General features: G+C 45.9%; 1 protein-coding gene across 8 annotated transcripts; it reads left to right on the top strand.

Moving 5' to 3' along the window:
* The first annotated feature begins 1,589 nt into the window (after positions 1-1,589).
* On the top strand, positions 1,590-19,013 carry Fam3a (FAM3 metabolism regulating signaling molecule A). Of its 8 annotated transcripts, none has more exons than XM_042268792.2 (10): positions 1,590-2,177; positions 3,744-3,857; positions 4,356-4,379; positions 7,265-7,388; positions 7,522-7,580; positions 7,970-8,020; positions 8,265-8,424; positions 8,508-8,634; positions 14,637-14,677; positions 17,395-18,080. In XM_042268792.2, the coding sequence occupies exons 1-10, from the start codon at positions 2,165-2,167 to the stop codon at positions 17,420-17,422; spliced, it is 741 nt and encodes a 246-aa protein (XP_042124726.1). In that variant the 5' UTR covers positions 1,590-2,164; the 3' UTR covers positions 17,423-18,080. The 8 variants fall into 8 exon arrangements, with proteins under 8 accessions (XP_042124726.1, XP_076418631.1, XP_076418632.1 ...); XM_076562515.1 differs by lacking the exons at positions 14,637-14,677; positions 17,395-18,080 and adding an exon at positions 9,677-10,554 and having other exon boundaries at positions 1,594-1,928; positions 2,105-2,177; XM_076562514.1 differs by lacking the exons at positions 14,637-14,677; positions 17,395-18,080 and adding an exon at positions 9,677-10,554 and having other exon boundaries at positions 1,594-1,878; positions 2,105-2,177.
* Positions 19,014-19,620: the final 607 nt, after the last annotated feature.

A 19,620-nucleotide genomic window follows, 5' to 3' on the forward strand; every position in this document is an offset into this window, starting at 1 on the left:
AACCACTGATCCATCTCTCCAGCCCCCTACAATTTTTGAGATTTTATTTTATGTATATGAGTGTTTTGGGCTGGAGAGATGGCTCAGAGGTTAAGATCACTGGCTGTTGTTCCAGAGGTCCTGAGTTCAATTCCCAGCACCCACATGGTGGCTCACAACCATCTGTAATGAAATCTGGCTCCCTCTTCTGGCCTGTAGGGATACATACAAACAGAAACACTGTGTATGAGTGTTTTGCCTACATGTATATATGTGCACCACATGCATGCCTAATGCCTGAGGAGGTCAGATTATTGGAACTGAAGTTACAGATGGTTGTGAACCACCATATGAATGCTGTAAAAATGAACCTGAGTCCTCTGAAAAAACAACAAAATGCTCTTAATCACTGACACATTGCTCCATCCCCTCTTAATTTTTTCTGGTGGGGGTTGGGGGTGGGGTGGGGATTCAAGACAGGGTTTCTCTGTATAGCCCTGGCTGTCCTAGGTCCAATTGCCTCTGCCTCTCGAGTTCTGGGATTAAAGGCATGTGCCACCACTGCCCAACAATTTCTTTTTTAAAGATAGGTTTTTATGCAGTTCAGGCTGATCACAAACTCACTTCTAGCTGATACTGGCCTTGAATTCCTGATCCTCCTGCCTCTGCCTCACAAATGCTGGGATTACAGGCATGAGCTAGCACACCTAGGTCCATTCCCAACTTTTTTTTTTTTTTGAGACAAGGTCTAATGAAGCTCAGGCTGACCTCGAACTTGATAAATGACTGAGAATTCCCTAAACTCTTGATCCTCCTGCCTCCACCTCCCAAATGTTGAGATTGCAGGTGTACCAAACTGAAAATGCTATGTTCTAACCAAAACAGTGTTTCTATAAACTTTTTCTATATTTTGGAGCATTACCAAAGTGGGGTGTAGTTCTTGTAAGTGGGATCATTGGGTCAAAGGACAGGAATGTTGTTTTACTTCTGTCCAGCTACTGCCTGAGGAGACAGATGAATCCAGCTGAAAGGAACGTCTCAGCTGCCCTGGCACTGTAGGTGGTCGAGACAGAAAGCTCAAGAATGAGGATCGAGGGTAACGTTCCAGACATCCCCTCACTGAGTGATACATAAAACAGAACACTCTGGGGAAAAAAACAGCAGAAAGAAAGCAACCAAAGGCTCATGCTTCACTTAACCCCCACACGTGCTTTTGGACTTTCCATGTTCTTAAAGAATACATGTCAACCTTTCGTCATTATCTGTGTCCCCAGGTCCATCATCATCTTACCGGCCATGAGAGCTCTGATCTCAAGTAACAAGCAGAGCTTCAGCTCACCAAACATAGAAATAGATCTGCCACCAAAGAGGGTGTGTGGAGCAGCGGGGGAGCTGGCTGTGGTGATTTACGCCTGTAATCCCAGCATGAACTATGGGGTGTGATCCTATCTCAAAAAAAAAAAAAAATGTCTAGAAGGAGATTCATCTGGCAGCAATGACCCAGGCTCCTTCTAGGAAGCTAGTGTCTCAGCTTGAGCACAAGTCTCCGGGAAACAGCTTCTCTAGGCACCTCCTACCCAGCCTCTGGAGAAGAGGAAGGAGGCGGGTCTGGAGGTGGAGCCTGCATGGGGACCTGAGGCCCCACAGCGCAGTCTATAGGCCTATGGCGGAGCGACGCCTGTGGGCTGTGGCCCTCCTAGGGCCGCCATTGTCGTGCCTGCCAAGCTTCACTACGTGACTAGTCTGCTTCACCTCGCCGGCAGGGCGAGACCACTGGGAAAGTCCCTGATCCGATCTGCGTCTCCCTACATCCAGGCAACGTCCTTGGCCCGCCAGGTCTCTGCCACCAGCCTCGAGGGGACAGACCAGAGCGCCGGGCCTAGCACGGGACGGACCCAGGTCGGGGAGAACAACTGCTACATTCCAGTCCTGGATGCTTCTGTTAGACTGTGAGCCGCGACGGGTTCCCAAGGCCCTGCTGGCCAGGCACTGCGTCTCCCAGCGCTCATGAGGAACTGAGCCTGGTCTGGTGTCTGGAGGAACAAGTTGTAGCACCGATCGCGCCCAGCACAGACTTGCCCCTGCCCCACCACCCAAACCTACTCTCTTGCTTCATTCCTCCCAGAGCCCACGGTCCCCAAACAGTGCACCTGCCGGAGGTCCCAACCCAGCCGGAGAAGTGGACATGAGGTTGGCAGGTGGGTGGCTTCCACAGTGAATGGAAGAGAATCCTGGTGTCCTAGTGGTTGTGTCAGGAGGGGCCCGGGTAGTCACTGGTTTGTTATTTATTAATGGGTAACTGTGCACAAGCACTCATTCTATGAGCAAATTCTTTCACCTCTGAGGAGTTCAGCTTCCCAAACTATAAGTTAAGGATTGATATATAGTCAGTTGCGCCCAACTCAAATAACAGGTTGGGTGAGGAGAGGTGGAGAGTAGAGGCAAAGAGGCGTGGCCTTAGAAGAGAACTGACTTGGTTGCCTGTGAGGATGGATATGATCCAAGTGGCTGCTCTGCTGTCAGTTGGACAACTAAGATGAACATGCCTTGTGGAGATGAAAATGGTTTGTGGAGGGGGCAGATAGGGGTAAAAGTAGAATTCGAGAACTGGTAAGGTAGCAACTTCATGGATAAATTCTAGTAAGGGCAGTAAGGAACTGACTGGGAAGGGGTGGGTTCAAGACAGATCAGGACTGGAGCCAGAAAATAAGGTGTCATTACTGCTTGGTATTTCACTTGATAATTGTGGTAGATGAAATCTCCCATAAAGAGAGTATGCAAACAGGAGAAGGCATCCTGGAAAGGAATAGCTTTTGAGGGGAGAGTAATGGAAGATGACCAAAAAAAAAAGAGAAAGTCCCAAAGAGTCAGGTCAAGAGACTGTGGTGTCCTAGAAGCTATCAGTGAAGTGTTTGCATCAGGATGGCTAGGGCAGCACATCAAGATGTCAAGAAAGAGCAGACAGGCAATCAGAAATTGTGACAGTCATGGGTGGTCTGGTTTGGAAGGCAATTTTTTGCTATTGTGGTGGCAAGACTAGATTGGAAGAATTTTGGGAGAGAGTAGTGGGGATGGAATGATAGAAATCACAATGTAGATGACTTTTTTAAAATGTGTCTCATGTATGCTGGACAAATGCTCTACCACAGAGCTATATCCCTAGCCACAGTATAAAGTTTTAAAGAGTTTGGTGGAGAAGTGGTAGGTAAGGAGTTAGAGGATGATATTTTTCTTGCAGGAGCTCTTTTTCGTCTTTATAAATTAGGACCTGTTAATAATATGAAAGTGAGATAGAAAGAAGGAGCCTTAGCACAACATATCTGAGAAAGGAGAGAACTTGATGTATCTTGAAGCAAGTAGAAGGCCTGGTCTTCAAGAGGAGTATAGATCCTCCATCAAAACAAGAGGAAAGGAGAGGCAGATGGGTGAGCTGTAAATACACTAACAGTTTCAAAGGCAAGATGCTGAAGTTGGTGCTATGGAACCTGTCCAGAGCATGAGTTCTAAAAGGTCCCTCCAAACCTGCTGAGGAGAACCAAACAGGGCAACCTCAATGCTTGAACTCACTTTCTTCCCTTCACCAGGAGGGAGTTCAAGTCTCCTTCTTGGGTCTGGTGGGTAGCAATGGGTGCCCCACCTTCCAATCCTGCCATCACTTGTTTCCAAGTAGAAGAGGAGATCTAGTTGTGTGAGGCAGTGGGTTGTTGCTGGGTTTGTTCACTGGTGTCTGAGATAGACCTGCCCTGTGTCTGTCCTGCCTGCAGGCCCCCTGCGAATCGTGGCCCTAATCATCACTATGGGTCTCACCTGGATCCTAGTCACCATCCTCCTGGGTGGTCCTGGTGGTGGCCTTCCTCGAATTCAGCAATTCTTCACCAGTGAGTTTGGGGACCCTCTTGCCTCACTGTACAGGTGTTCAATATGGGGTGTGATGGTTGGGTTTTCCATCTCCTTCTTGACAAGCTTATTTTTGCTGCCCTCAGCCTATCTTCTAACACAAATGCAGACTTGTCCCTACCAACTGACCTAGACAGCAACAAACCCAACTTGCAATCCAATATTGAGTGGAAGTTGATGAAGTGAGAGTATGGAGTGGAAAGGCCTCCACTAAACATTGATCATCTTGGACTTTCTGCTGGGCTCTGAGATGCACAAGGGACTCTGTTGCTGGTGCCAAGTCACCTAAGCACTGTTTACAATTCCAATTCATCCTTTTCCTAGAGCAGGCAGGCAGTTTTACATCAGGGCATCATTGAGACTTAAGCAGGGAACATGCCAAGTGTAGCCTGACTTGGCCCCAAGTCCCTGATTTGGCTGCTTTGCTGTAGGCTTCGGGAGGCCTCCATGCTCACAAAACCAACTCTCTGTATCCACAGGCCCAGAGAACTCAGTGACTGCAGGTAAGCTTCCTGTCTCTTCCCTATCCCCTCCTATGCCTGCACTTCATACTGCTTTTTGTGACACCCCTGCCTGCTGCCAGCCAGCCCACCAGGATTTCTGTTGTCCATCTGGCCCTCTCCCCACTAGCTATCATAGCCTTCTGTGCAGTGAATCTAGAAAATAAGTTACCCACCATCAGAAAGTGAGAGGGCAGGCATAGGAAAAAACATTCCCATTCCAAATAGAAGACATTGGGAAAAGGGGGTGGGGCACTCATGGTCCTAAGCAAATCCCAAACATATCAGGGCAATTCTTCTATATTTTAAGGTCTAAAAAGAAATGTGTATGTCCATATACTCTGCTTCTAGGCCCACTGAAGTGACCCCATCCTCTGGAATGGGAGATAGTGTCACCCTCTGAGCTTGGGCCCTCTTTGGCCTCTTCATCCTGGCTCTATATTCAGAATCTCCCTTCTTTCTTTCCTTTCTCCCTCCCTCCCTTTCTTGTTTCTTTCCTTCCTTTCTTCCTTCCATCCTTGTATTCTTCTCATCTCTGTCCCTTTCATAGGCTGACAGTGTTTCTGTTGGTATAAACTTCTAACAAAATTTGCTGGCCTCTCATGGGATTCATGAGGGCCCAGGTTATAAGACAAGAGAGTCCTCCACAGATTCATCCTGTATAATCCCATCTCAAGTCCAGGCTTCTGAGAAGTGGGAGCACACTCACAATCACACACTTCCTTTCCTTAGCAACTCCCAAGCCAGCCATTCTCTTTGTCTTCTCTCTAAAGGATGCTTTTTAAAAATTTTTATGGTGCTGGAGATTGAACCTAGGACCTCACCCATACCGAACAAATACTCTACGCTGAACTATTTTCCTAGCCCATAAAATATTTCAGATTTTTTTAACGGAGTTTCACTCTATAGCACAGACTGGTCCTGAACTTACTATGCAGCTCTCAAACTCTCAGTGATCCTCCTGTGTTACCCTATCAAATGCTGAGATTACAGGTTTGGACTGCTTTCTCATTTTTTACAATATAAGTAGGCTAACATTTTCTTTCTTCCCTTCTTTCTTTTGTAACAGGGCTTAATGAATCCCAGGCTATCGTTAAACTCAATATGTAGCCAAGAATAACCTTAAATTCCTGATCTTCCTGCCTCCATCTCCCAAGTGCTAGGATTTGTTTTTGATCTTTATATTCTAGATCATTCATATTTGATAGTTCTTTTCCCAACTGCTCTGTCCGCTCTCATTTTACCATAAGCAGCCACAAGGAAAAACCAGGCCATACCTTTAACACTGCTTGAGAATCTCCTCTGCTAAATATCTTACAAGCTTTCTTTTCTACAAAACACAAGAATGATTGACACTTTATAACAAGGATGGACTTTCCTCCCATACCCAATAATGGCTTCTTTAACTTCTTTCTAAGGTCTCACCAAAAGAGCTATAATATTCATATTCATATCAACACTTTGTTTAGAATTATGTAAATGAAAGATTCAACAGAAGACTCTTACTCTATTGTGCTCTTCTTTCTAAGCCTGCACCAGAACTGTGTTTACTATCCATATTGCTAAATTTGATTTAATATAGAGACTTACTAAGTAGCCCAGGATAGCCTTGAAATCATGATTCTCCTACCTCAGCCTTCCAAATGATGGGATTACAGATGTGCAATAGCATACCTGGCTTCACTCTGTATTCCTGCCAACAGGTTGTTTTCTTTCTTTCTTTTTTTCTTTCTTTAAGCAGTATAGGCTTTTTCTACTATATACCTCAAAACATTGCATCCTTTGCCAACTCTACCCAGTTCCAAATCCATTCCCACATTCTTAGTTATTTATTTACATTAATTCCCAATTCCTGGCACCAAAACCTATATTAGCTTCCTGAAGTTACCCTAAGAAAAGTAGTGCCTTAAACAACCAAAATTTACTTTCTTACAATTCTGGAAGCCAAGAGTATGAATGAAGGTGTCAGCAGGGCTATGCTCCCACTGAAAGCTCCAGGTAAGGGTCTTTCTGGGCCTCTGCAAATCCTAGAAGCCTTCTATGTGCCTCATCTTGTAGCTGCACAACTCTGCCTTTTGCCTGTACTGTCTTACAGCATCTCCTTCTGTGTGGTTTATCTCTCCTCTCCTCTCCTCTCCTCTCCTCTCCTCTCCTCTCCTCTCCTCTCCTCTCCTCTCCTCTCCTCTCCTCTCCTCTCCTCTCCTCTCCTCTTCCTCTCCTCTCCTCTCCTCTCCTCTCCTCTCCTCTCCTCTCCTCTCCTCTCCTCTCCTCTCCTCTCCTCTCCTCTCCTCTTCTCTCCTCTTCTCATAAGGACACTAGTCGCACTGTATTAAGGGCTCAACATAGTCCAGTATGACCTTGTCATAATTTATCTGTCTATAAAGACCCTGTTTCCCAGCAAGACCACATTCTGAGGAACTGGGAATTAAGACACCAGTATATTTTGTAGGGTCATAATTCAAGCCATTATAGAGATCATTCCCACCCTTACCCTGAAGAAATCCAGAGGCTATCAGAGCCCCCATGCTCCACCCACCTACCTCAGCTCATCTACTTTGGTCTGACTGTATGCCTCATCCATGGAGCTCTCACCCTGACTTTCTGGACCTCTGTTTTTTCTAGTTGTATAAGGGTTCCAAGCCAGCTCTCAATCTCCTTTCCCTTTTCCTGCCAGTAGCAAGAAAGCCTTATTCTTGGTGTCCCTACTCCCTTGCCAACACACCACTTGGAAACATCCCCAGCTTTGGTCTGAGCCCTACTCACCTCCTGCCCCAGTTCCATGCTCTGTGGCTGCACCTTCAGCCCTGTGGCTGGTCCTGACCTCCACCCTCAGATCTCGGGTGACACCAGGGCCAGGTACATGGGTCACATCTGCTATCATTACTCAGAACCAAGGGCCAGGAAGTACAAGTGCGGCCTGCCCCAGCCATGTCCTGAGGAGCACCTGGCCTTCCGCATAGTCAGCGGGGCTGCCAATGTCATCGGGCCCAAGATCTGCCTCGAGGACAAGATGTGAGCATATGGGCTGGGAAGTGGGAGGGGAACTTGAGGCCAGGTCTGCAAGGGCCAAGAGCTAAGGGCTATGTGAGGAAGAGAAATGTGATATGCCCACAAGAGATCTTCTGCCCCCCCCCTCCCCTGCTAGGCTCATGAGCAGCGTCAAGGACAATGTGGGCCGTGGGCTGAACATCGCCCTGGTGAATGGTGAGTTCCCCCATGTTGTGGGGTCAGAGTACAGACCATAGAAGCAAATATCATGCTATGGCCTGGCCCCTCCACTTCATTACTCCCTCTTCAGGAGCAGGTGGCTCCTGGGCATTCCCAGGGAGACTTGGGAAAAATTCTATGCCAGCCAAAAGCTCTACAAAGGAAGTCACCCAGTGATCAAAAACATAATAGTAGTAGTGGATACTCAGAGCCTCATGCCAGAGGCTCCATGGGCTGCAGCTCTGTGAATGAGAGGATGACAGGGCATGTTTGAAGCTTTTGCAAGGGCTGCCACCTTTCATGTTTGAGCCTGGGTTAGGGGCTCAGGCAGTAAGGTAGCATGTCCCAGACAGTTTACTTAGCAGGTCTTCCTCTTCTTGACACAGGGGTCAGTGGTGAGCTCCTGGAAGCTAGAGCCTTTGACATGTGGGCTGGAGGTGAGTGGCCACCACATCCAATTATACATTTTCTCCCTGAAGCCCTGTCCTCTGTGCCTTTGTACTCAGCTATTCAAGTATAGCTTTGGGTTCACAAAATGTAGGAGACAGGGGAATCTCTGTCTGGAGTCTATGTTTTGTGACCAGATGGCCCTAGCTTCTTTACCAGTTTGTCTGTGTGCATACTGGTGGCCGTTGATGTGGAACAGCCCTTGCCCAGTCCCTATATTATTTTCCTCATTAGAAGAATATTGTTTGGTGGGGAAGGGCTGCTCAGTGGAACCTGAAGCTCCATGTTCTGTGGGCTCATCTCCACCAGATGTCAATGATCTCTTGAAGTTCATCCGACCACTGCATGAAGGTACCCTAGTGTTTGTGGCATCCTATGATGATCCAGCTACCAAGTAAGTGACTGCCAAGTCCAGCTTCAGTGTTATCCTAGTACAGTAACAGTCCCTAGTTCATATTTCTTCCTACTGTGTAACAGGATGAATGAAGAGACCAGGAAGCTTTTTTCTGAACTGGGCAGCAGGAACGCCAAGGAGCTAGCCTTCCGTGACAGCTGGGTGTTTGTGGGAGCCAAGGGTGTGCAAAACAAGAGCCCCTTTGAGCAGGTACAGCAGAGACCCTGGCACTTCTGCCTCCTACCCCTTGCAACCTTGCCTCCCCTTCTCTTTGCACCAAAGTTTCCCTGAATTCTGTCCATCAGGGCCCAGAGTCCTGTCCCTGACCTGTGCCCTGGTTAGCCCTGGCCTCTTGTTATTACCACAGGGAGAGACAGTAATTTTGATCTTCCCTGTCCTGTACATATTTCAACCTAAAGACTTTAAAAGTTGGATTGCACATTGGCCAGACTTATAAATAAGAATTCTTCTTCACAAACATCTTTAGGATGCTCATTTTAGGTATGTAGCTCATTTATGATGAGTGTTTGTTTAGCATACGTGAAGCCCTGAATTATAATACTTAGTATTGCATAAAACTGGGCATGGGGATACACCTGTAATACCAACACTGTGGAAGTAAATGCAAGAGAATCAGAAGTTCAAGATTATCCTTGACCATATAGCGAATTTGAGACCAGCCTAAGCTACATGAGATACTGTCTCAGATTTAAAGAAAAAAAATATGCTCACTACCATCCTAGCCTTGTCACAACCCAGTTTCCTAATTTATGCTGCATCCTCTTTTCCCACCTTCCCTGGGTCCCCTCTTAGGCTACACCAGGCACATGTTGTGCTAGGGGCTACTAGAGAGAAGAGGGCCCCTGGTATCATCCTTACCAAGAAGGCTCCCAGCAAAATGTCTTAGGTAGGCCTCCAAGTCCTGCTCTCAAGAAATACAAATTTCTCCATAGCTGTGGCTGACAAAAAAAAAAAAAAAAAAAAAAAAAACTCAAGACCCTTCACCCCAAACTCAGGCAGCAGCTTCCGGCATTTCCCTGAAGCCAAGGCCACATGGACTCCCTCCTGTCCACAGTGCTCACTGTTCTGGTGTACATCAGGCCCATGTCCCATCCCCATTTCACTCATGAGAGACTAGACCACCGCAGCCACCCCCTGTTTTTCCTGCGTGAAGGGAAGGGCAACAGATTGAAGAGTACCCTGGTGGTTGGCCCCTGAGGGCCAGGTCATAACTTCCTGTTAACCCCTACAGCATGTGAAGAACAGTAAACACACCAACAAGTATGAGGGCTGGCCAGAGGCCCTGGAGATGGAAGGCTGTATCCCTCGAAGGAGCATGGCGGGCTAGCACAGCAGAGCTCTGGGACCAGACTGAAGGAGGCAGCATGGCACCAGTGTAGGGTGGAGGCCTTGCCCCATGCCCAAGCATGAGGCTTCCCTGCCTGAACATATCAGGGCTTGAAAGTAGCCTCAAGTTGATGAAGGCTGCAGGGCTGGCCCATTTCACTTTGTCATGGAGCTTAGGTAGCTGTGTTTTCCTAAAGCTGATCCCACAGTCAGTTCCACCCAGCCCCTTCCTCTGCCCCTCCTGTGTCATCTTATATTTCTTGAGTGCCCCCAGAGGCAAGGATCTTCAGTGCTTTCTCCTTTTACTGGAGCAGCCAGTGGGTAGGTTGGGACATCTTCCAGAACCTCTCCCTCCCAGAGGCACTGCACTGCAATCCAACCATGTTTTTAGTGTGATTCTTTGATTCTTTTTTTTTTCTCAAGACAGGGTTTTTCTGTAGCTTTGGAGCCTATCCTGGACTAGCTCTGTAGACCAGGCTGGCCTTGAACTCACAGAGATCCGCCTGCCTCTGCCTCGCGAGTGCTGGGATTAAAGGTGTGCGCCACCACCACCCAGCAGTGTGATCCTTTTTAAGTAAGCCATATCAGAGCTTAATCAGATCACTTCTGCAAATCTGAATGGAAGACTGGCCTTTGGTGCCCAAGTAGCTGGAATCCAATCAAAGTTCCTCACCAAGTATATGGCATTATGCAGTTTGTCAGAAGGCTCACCTTCTAAATGACCTGTTTGTTAATAAACTAATCAATTGCAGTGGAATAAAATGCATTCAGATGTTGTCCTCAGTGGAGAGTCAAGGGTGGTGGTGTCCTTTGTGTATGGAGGGGACAGATGAATCCCAGAGGATCAACCAACATGTTACTCCTGGAGCTTAAGCAGACAGCCTTTGTCAACAGGCCCTGCAGCTCAGGTGTGACTCAGATAGGAGGCAGAATGGCTCCCCAACTGGCATCACCCATGGCATTGATTGGGGAGATGGCTCTATACTCTGGAACCCAAGGAAACTCACCAACTCTCACTAGCCCAGTGTCAGCCTATAGGGAGAAAGATGGGAATTAAAGCTGGTACAGGCACTGAAATATCAACTCCAGGAGTGCAGAAGCAACCTGGTTCCAAAATGGAGAGAGCACAACTTGGACTTCCTAGATGGGAAACATCAAGGCATGGTAATTTGAGGAGCCCATAAGGTATCCCTGAGGTGGCCATGCCAGAGGTGATACACTTAGAAGTCCTGTGGCTTTCCAACCTGCTTTCCAAGCCTTCAACCCATTGGTGTTAAGTACTGAGTCTCAAAAAAAAATGCTGAGAGCAAACCAGGCCTTGAGAAATGAGAGTAGGGCTGGGTATAGTAGTGTGCATATATTATTCCAACATTCAGGAAGTGGAATGAGGGAGGAGGATCAAAAGTTAAAATCAAACCATGGCTACTTAGCAAATTCCAGGATAGCCTGGGCTACATGAGGTACTGCATCTAAAAAAGGGGGGGGTGCAGGGAGGTGATCAATTAGATTAATGCACTTACTGCCAAACCTGGTGATCCCCAAAATCCATGGTAAAAGGAGAGAACCAACTCCTGCAAGTTGTCCTCTAACCATGTGTAGGCACATACATGCACATACACTAAATAAATAAATGTTAAGAGAGGAAAAAAGGAAAGGAAAAGGAAAAGGAATGAAAGTATTCAGTGGCAGGTATATGCTAGTTTAGAGGTGTGGGATGCCCAGGAGGAGATGCATGCCAGGAAAGAGAGAGTTGTGTATCCAACACTAAAATGGTCAAGCAAGAAAGTCAACAGGGCTCAGCTCCTTGTCTCAGATATAGTGATGATAACAGCTAACACCCAGCCCTCTATGTCTACACCAAATTCAGTCTCTGTCTGTCTGTCTGTCTCTCTCTCTCTCTCTCTGTGTGTGTGTGTGTGTGTGTGTGTGTGTGTGTGTGTGTGTGTGTGTGTTCATATAGATACATGCATATGGAGGCCAGAAGTTAACCTTGAGTGTTTTTCAAATGCTATCTACCTTGGGTTCTTCATTTGGTTTGAGTTTGGGTTTGGATTTTGGTGGGTTTGGATTTTGGTTTGTTGATGTTATTTGGAGGGAGATTTGTTTGTTAAACGGGGCCTTACTGTAGCTTTGACTGCCCTAGAACTTGCAAAGGTCCTCCTACCTCTCCTTCCCAAGTGCTGAGATTAAAAGTAGATGCCACCAGGCCCAGCATTAGTTACTTGTTCCGTTGTTTTGAGAAGGGTCTCACTATGTGGCCCTGGCTGACCTGGAACTCACAAAGATCTGCTTACCCCAAGTCCTGGGATGAAAGGCATGTGCCACCATATTGTACTGCTTTTATTGTTTGTTTGTTCAAATGGCCTGGAACTCAGAATTAGGCAAGGCAGGCTGGCCAGTAAGCTCCAGGTATCCACTGCCTATTGTCTGCCTCCCCAGCACTGCCCCTGCAGCAGCCTTTTTGTTTTAGGTGGGTGCTAGGGCTCAGACTCAGGTCCTCATGCTTGCACAGCAAGTACTTTATAGACTGAACACTCTCCAGTCCCTGCATCAAACTCTAAAAAACATTCTGGGGGCTTAGTAATCTTATGTTCTATCCCCCAGCACTGCCAAAAGAAAATTACATTACTATTGTCCCTTTTTCCAAAGACTTTCTTTCTTTTGAGCCATTTTAGGTTCATAGCAAAATTGAGGGAAAATTATAGAAACTGCCCATCAGACTCCTGTTGGTTACAGTCAGTGAACACACACACACACACACACACACACACACACACACACACACACACACACACACATACACACACACACACATATATATTGCATTATGTTTGCCCTGGGTATTATACATTCTTTGATGTTTGCATTTTTTAATCTTTTTACATGTATTTCTTTTGTGTGAATATGCGTGAGCATGTGCAGAGGTCAGAGGACAACTTTCAGAAATTGGTTCTTTTCCCTTTGAGTTTTGACAAATTATGTAATGATGTTTATCCACAACTATGTTATCAAATATGTATTTGTCTCTTGAATCTTCTATTATGGAAATTTGCAAAAATCTCAAAGAATAGAGAATAATATAAATCCAGTACACCTTTCACTTGCTTCCACATTGCAGCCAGTATTGCCTCAACTACACTTATAAGGCTCCCAATGGAGATCAAGCAAGTCGCAGCTTATTCGTTTAAGATTTTAGTTTTAAAACCACGTGGTGGTGGCAGCGGCGGCACACACCTTTAATCCTAGCACTCAGGAGGCAGAGACAGGTGGATCTCTGTGAGTTTGAGGCCAGCCTGGTCGACCTAGCAAGTGCCAGGATAGCCAGGGCTACACAGAGAAACCCAATCTCAAAAAAAAAAAAAAGAAATTAAAAAAGATTTCAGTTTTAAACAACTTACTTACATGGTTCACACAACCCTAGAAGTCTGGTCATTATTGTCAATGTAAAAAAAAAAAAAAGATAAAGGGTACCTAGAGGTTAGGAACCAGATGAGTAGGCTTCCTAGGTTAGCAGCTTACTCCCAGGTGAAGCAGAATCTCACTGAATGTGCTTACTATGATGCTGGAAGGACAGAGACCCTCCTATGCCTCCCAGACAATTGGACAATTGTCTTTTTGTTTGTATGTGTATATGTGTTCATATATGTTTGTGAGTGTGTGTCTGTGTGTGTAGGTATAGATCAGAGGACAACTTGTGAGAATGGAGTCTGTCCTTCCACCATATGGGTCCTCCCAGGGATCAAACTTAGGTCATCAGGCTTGGTGGCTTTACCCACTGAGCCATACCACTGGCTCTCACCTTGTTTTTTAAAACACAGTCTCTCATTGACCTGGAACTCACCAAGTAAGCTAGTCTGGCTGGCAGTGAGCCCCAGGGATCCTTCTGTCTTTACCCCCCCAGCATTGGAATTACAAGCATGTATCATCATGTTTTGTAGATTGAACTAGGGTCCTCATGCTTGCAAGCACTTTACCAACTTAATTATCCTCCAGGCCCAATCTTTGTCCATTTGTTTTATAAATATTAACTAAGTGCTTGTGTTGAGCAGTCACTGCTGCACAATAGGAAGAGAGCCACAGATATGGCAACACAATTTATCTCCCATTTGACCCAACACAGGCTTGGAAGCTGATAGTGGGGAGCACTGTGTAACTGACTTCCCAAAAGTTTCAGGACAACTTTGAAGGCTAACTCTCCTTAGTTGAGATTGGGTTTATCCTACCACATACCTAACTGGCTATATACACCAGAGCATATACCCACACTAGAAGCCTGTATTAGGGTCACCCACGTGTGATCCATTTTTCAAGAATGTTGGTGGGATAGTTACTGCAGATAAAACAAGGTGTTGTAAGCTGATCCAGCTGGACAAAACAACTGTTGTCAGTATATTTCCTACAAATATTGGATGCACCTTGCACATATCTGTGTAGATCCCTTCCTCATCTGCCTAAAGAACAGGATATAGACTGCCTCTCAGGGTCACTACTGTGGTCATGTTGCACATGTCAGTAGAAGGTCTCCCATCTGAAATGCCTTGATTTTGTCCAAATATTACTATTATTTTTTCTATCTGTTCTCTGGTCCAGATGACTTCTCTTTTGGAACTTGATGTCCTTACCTAATATAAATACCCCTTCCTTATTCTCTTCTGAGGTAAATTATTAATTCCCATAGCCAACTTCAAATATTTTCTTGCCTCCCCCGCCCGCCCCCCCCCCCCCCCGCCCTTTCCTGCAAATAAAGCTGCCACATTCTTCATGTCAGACATGCCAGCACTCCCTCTGGCTTTTCAGGGAAGGCAGAAATGACTAATGACAACAAGGAACAGTCTTCTGACCAAATTTTTTTCCCCTGATTCCAGCAAACAGCAGGAATTGGTGGCTTTCAGGTGGCCAGGCCCAGGTGAGTTCCACTCAACAACATGATTTCCACCAAGGACACAACTCTTAAAATTTCCCTCCCTGCTTCTTTCAGCTGACCCATCTCTCCCTGTGGCCAGTTTACCTCATCTTCAGACAGACACATTGCCCCTTTTCAAACTGAATCTTCAGCCCAAGCATGTGACAAACAGCCCTCTCACATGTCCTGACTCTAAATACTGACTTCTTCTAGCAGTACCTCTCAAACCCATTTGAGACAGACAGTACCAACATTCTGAGATACCAAGTGTACACACAGTAGTGTGCTTACTGATCCTCTAATAAACAACAGCCTAACATTAGGGCTTCAAAATATTAGTTTTGTTTTGTTTTTTTATTTTTGGTGTGTGTGTGTGTGTGTGTGTGTGTGTGTGTGTGTGTGTGTGTGTGTATGTGTGTGTGTTGAATGAAAAAAGAAAACATGACAGCTCTTAAGTATGGTAGAGGAGAAAATTTATTGTAGATATATGGGAAATGGTATAACATAGGTAGAAGCAGAGACAGGGACATCTGGGAGAGTCTACATGTCCAGGCTGAGCTGTGCCATGTAGGGAGAGGGGGAGGGAAAGAGAGGGTGGAGAAATGGGAAGGAATCAGGTGCAGCAGCTAGGTTGCCCAAATGTACAATGAGAACTGGCAATCAAAATGATTGGATTATATAGTGAAGAGCAGCCCAGCCCCCTGAGCTGGAGAAGTTAAGGGTAAGAGTCGGGGTATGCCAGCCAGGGGGGGTCTATTGGAGAAATTATTTTGGCCACTCCACGTAGTTAAAAGGATATTTATTTAATGGCGTAACTCACAAATTAAGTAATGGGTAGGTCGCAGGGTCTGAGGAAGGTGTATTGCAATCCAGCGGTGTTCTCTGGAGCTCTGCACAATCCACCTTTCACCGGTCCGCGTCCCGGCACCGAGAGAGCGCACAGAGCGAGCGCTGGCCCATCCAGCTCTCGGGTCCCCAGGTGCCTCCCCTCGCCCCGCCTCGTAGGCGTGACAGTTGCCAGAGTCTCAATGGGGGTTGGAACTTCCAGATCCAAGCTGGAATGGCTACCCACTACAGGGGTCTTTAAGGGGTAGGGACTGAGGGATCCAGGGAGAACCTGGAGGCCAGGTCTGCTTTGTTGTGTTAAATTGGCACCTCAGCCATTTGTCTCAGCTTGAAACCTAATGTGTGTGTGTGTGTGTGTCTGTCTGTCTGTCTGTCTGTGTCTGTGTCTGTGTTACATGCTCATGTGTGCATATGTTAAGGCCAGAGAGGTATGAGGAACATGAGGTCTCTTCTTCTACCATTCTCTGCATTATCCCTTTAAGACATTTTCATTTTCAGATTCAGGTCTCTCACTGAATCTGAAGTTTACTGTTTTGGCTAGGCTAGCTGGCCAGCAAACTCCTGGAATCCTTCTCCACCCACAGCAACACTGGGGTTACAAGCACTTGCAGCAATCTGTGGATTTTTACAAGAGTACTGGGGATTGAGATGTATGCCCTCATGACTATATAGAAAGTGCTTTTACCCACTGAACTATCTCCCTAGCCTCTAGTTTTTGTTTTGAGACAAGGTCTCACTCTACAACCATGCAGCCTCATTCACTATTTTTGAAGCTGAGCTCAAATTGATCTTCCTTGCTTCAACCTCTCCCTCCATGCTAGAATTACAAGTGTGAGCTCCCATTCCCAGCTGCGAATGTTTGTGATCGCTCACACATTAAACCCCTTGGAGCAGTGGTTCTCAGCCTTACTAATGCTGCGACCTTTTTTTTCCTTCTCTCTCTCTCTCTCTCTCTCTCTCTCTCTCTCTCTCTCTCTCTCTCTCTCTCTCTCTCTCTCTCTTTCTGAGACAGTGCTTCTCTGTGTAGTCCTGGCTGTCCTGGAACTCTGTAGACCAGGCTGGCCTTGAACTCACAGAGATTCGCCTGTCTCTGCCTCCTAAGTACTGGAATTAAAGGTGTGCAACCTCTTTTTTTTTGTTTGTTTGTTTTGTTTTGTTTTTTCGAGACAGGGACAGGGTTTCTCTGTGGTGTTTTGGTGCCTGTCCTGGATCTTGCTTTGTAGACCAGGCTGGCCATGAACTCACAGAGATCCGCCTGGCTCTGCTTCCCAAGTGCTGGGATTAAAGGTGTGCGCCACCACTGCCCGGCCTGGTGTGCAACCTCTTAATACAATTCCTCATGTCCTAATAACCCCCAACCAAAAAGTTATTTCATTGCTACTTCGTAACTATTTTTTGCTACTGTTAGGTAAATATCTGATATGCAGGTGGTCTTAGGTGACCCCTATGAAAGGGTCATTTAATCCTCATAGGGGTTGCAACCTACAGGTTGAGAACCACTGCCTTAGAGCATGTATAGCCCTAACATATATATGTATGCATATATTTATATATATATATACATACTTGTATGTCATATATGTACTAATTTGAATGTTATGAAACACACAATATGGGTCTGGAGGTAAGAGTGCTTACTGCTCTTCCAGAGGACCTGGGTTCAGTTCCCAGCACCCCCGTGGCAGCTAACAACATGTAACTCAAATTCCAGAAGATCCAACACCCTCTGACTTCTAAGGGTTCCTGCTCACACGTGGTACACATAGACTCATGCAAGCACACACACACACACACACACACACACACACACACACACACACACACATAAAAGTTTTTCAAAATACAGTTTAAAATTATTTTACAATCATTTTCAGATCTGTGGATGTAGGTCAGTTGAAATGATTGCCTAGCATGAACAAGGCACTGAATTTGATCCTCAGAACCATATAAATTGGGTTTGGTATTGTGAAGATGCAAGCAGAAGGATTCAAACTTCAAGGTCATCCTCTCAGCTACATTAGGAGTTTGAGGCCAGCTCTGAGATTCTGTCTCATAAACAAACAAACAAACAAACAAACAAACAAACAAATAAATGGGTTTAGCTGCTTCTTATTTGGGAAAATACCAAATGGCAGATGATGCTCGTGCAGTAAAAGGGCTCAGAGGACCTGGGGGCCCAGGAATAGGAAGCCACAGCAGCTTCCACAGAGTCCCTGGAAGATATCTACCTGTTCTCCTGGCCCCATTAATTAATCTGAGATTACTGACTTTTTCCTGAGCACATCCCTAAAGGATGAGGTTCTAAAGATCATACCAGTGCAGAAGCAGACTCAGGCTGGCTACGGACCAGGTTCAAGGCTTGCATGACTATGGGGACTACAATGGTCATGTTGGTCTTGGTGTTAAGTGTACCAAGGAAGTAGCCACTGCCATCAGAGGGGCCATCATCTTGGCCAAGCTGTCCATTGTCCCTGTGCGGAGAGGCTACTGGGAGAACAAGATTGGCAAGCCCCACACTGTCCCATGCAAAGTGACAGGCTGCTGTGGCTCTGTGTTGGTCTCATCCCAGCCCCAGAGACAATGGCATCATCTCTGCTCCTGTGCCCAAGAAGCTGCTGCTGATGGTGGCCGGTATTGATGACTGCACTGCCACCCTGGGCAACTTTGCCAAGGCCACCTTTGATGCCATCTCCAAGACCTACAGCTACCTGACCCCTGACCTCTGGAAAGAGACTGTGTTCACCAAGTCTCCTTATCAGGAATTCACTAACCATCTTGTGAAAACCCACACCGGAGTCTCTGTTTAGAGGTCCAGTTGTGGCTACTACATAAGAGTTTTGTTGTTGTTGTTGTTGTTGGCTTTTTGTTGTTATTATTGTTTTTTGTTGTTCTGAAACAGTTTCTCTGCACATAATGGCTTTTAGACAAGAAAATAAAGTAAATTAAGTCTGTTTAAAAAAATAGTCTAAACATGGCTACCCCAGCAGTGATTCTATAGAACTGCATACGTGGCAGTTAGCTTATTGCTTTTATCAGAAAAAAATCCTCAGATGGTAGCATCGAGTGAGGTAAGAAAAGTTTGCTCAACTTATCCAGACACATACCTTTTGACAGAGGGACTGGCTTGCATAGAGTTGTGGGTTGGGTTGTTTTCCCTTTTTTCCCCTGAGACAGGGTTTCTTTTTGTGGCCTTGGTTGTCCTGGAACTCACTCTGTAGACCAGACTGGCCTCAAACTCAGAGATCTGCCTGCTTCTGCCTCCCAAGTGCTGGGATTAAAGTTGTGCACCACTCCCACCAAATGGGTTCAGTTTTTTTCACAAGAACTTCAGAATTCACTACAATGGAAAAATCATATTATTGATGGAATGAAGCTTTTATGTACAAGCTCAGAGACCAGAGGTTTTGCAAGGACATCAAATGTCTATGAAGAGAGATTTCTGAGTCTGAAACTACCCATTAAATAAATGTAACAGAATAAATTTAAAAATGTATTTATGGTCTCACATTTGCTATTTTTAAATTACATGTATGTGCCTTTACAGGGGTATGTGCACATGATTGCAGGTGATTTTGAAGTCCAGACAAGGGTTATCAAATCCCCTGTAGCTGAAGTTACATGCTGGGTGTTGGTACTAGAAACCAAACTCAGGTCCTCTGCAAAAGTACTACATGCTCTTAACCACTGGATCATATCTCTCTCTCCAGCTGTCAGATAAATGTACATTTAATAATTTTACTATATTATTATTTTGGTTTTTGAGACAGGGTTTTTCTGTGATCCTGGCTGTCCTGGATGTTGCTCTGTAGACCAGGCTGGCCTTGAACTCACAGAGATGTACCTGCCTCTGCCTCCTGAGTGCGGAGATTAAAGGCATGTGCCACCACGCCTGGCAAAAGTCTCATTTTTTTTTTTTAAAAAAAAAAGAAAATAAGCCGGGCGGTGGTGGCGCACACCTTTAATCCCAGCACTTGGGAGGCAGAGCCAGGCAGATCTCTGTGAGTTCGAGGCCAGCCTGGTCTCCAAAGCGAGTTCCAGGAAAGGCACAAAGCTACACAGAGAAACCCTGTCTCGAAAAACCGAAAAAAAAAAAGAAAGAA

The sequence above is a fragment of the Peromyscus maniculatus genome, chromosome X (assembly GCF_049852395.1).
Source record: "Peromyscus maniculatus bairdii isolate BWxNUB_F1_BW_parent chromosome X, HU_Pman_BW_mat_3.1, whole genome shotgun sequence".
NCBI classification, from domain to species: domain Eukaryota; kingdom Metazoa; phylum Chordata; class Mammalia; order Rodentia; family Cricetidae; genus Peromyscus; species Peromyscus maniculatus.

Coding starts and splice junctions, on each gene's coding strand:
- Fam3a (XM_042268791.2), top strand. Junction 7,389..7,521: donor ATCTGCCTCGAGGACAAGAT/GTGAGCATATGG, acceptor CTCCCCTGCTAG/GCTCATGAGCAGCGTCAAGG. Junction 8,021..8,264: donor CTTTGACATGTGGGCTGGAG/GTGAGTGGCCAC, acceptor TTTCCTCATTAG/AAGAATATTGTTTGGTGGGG.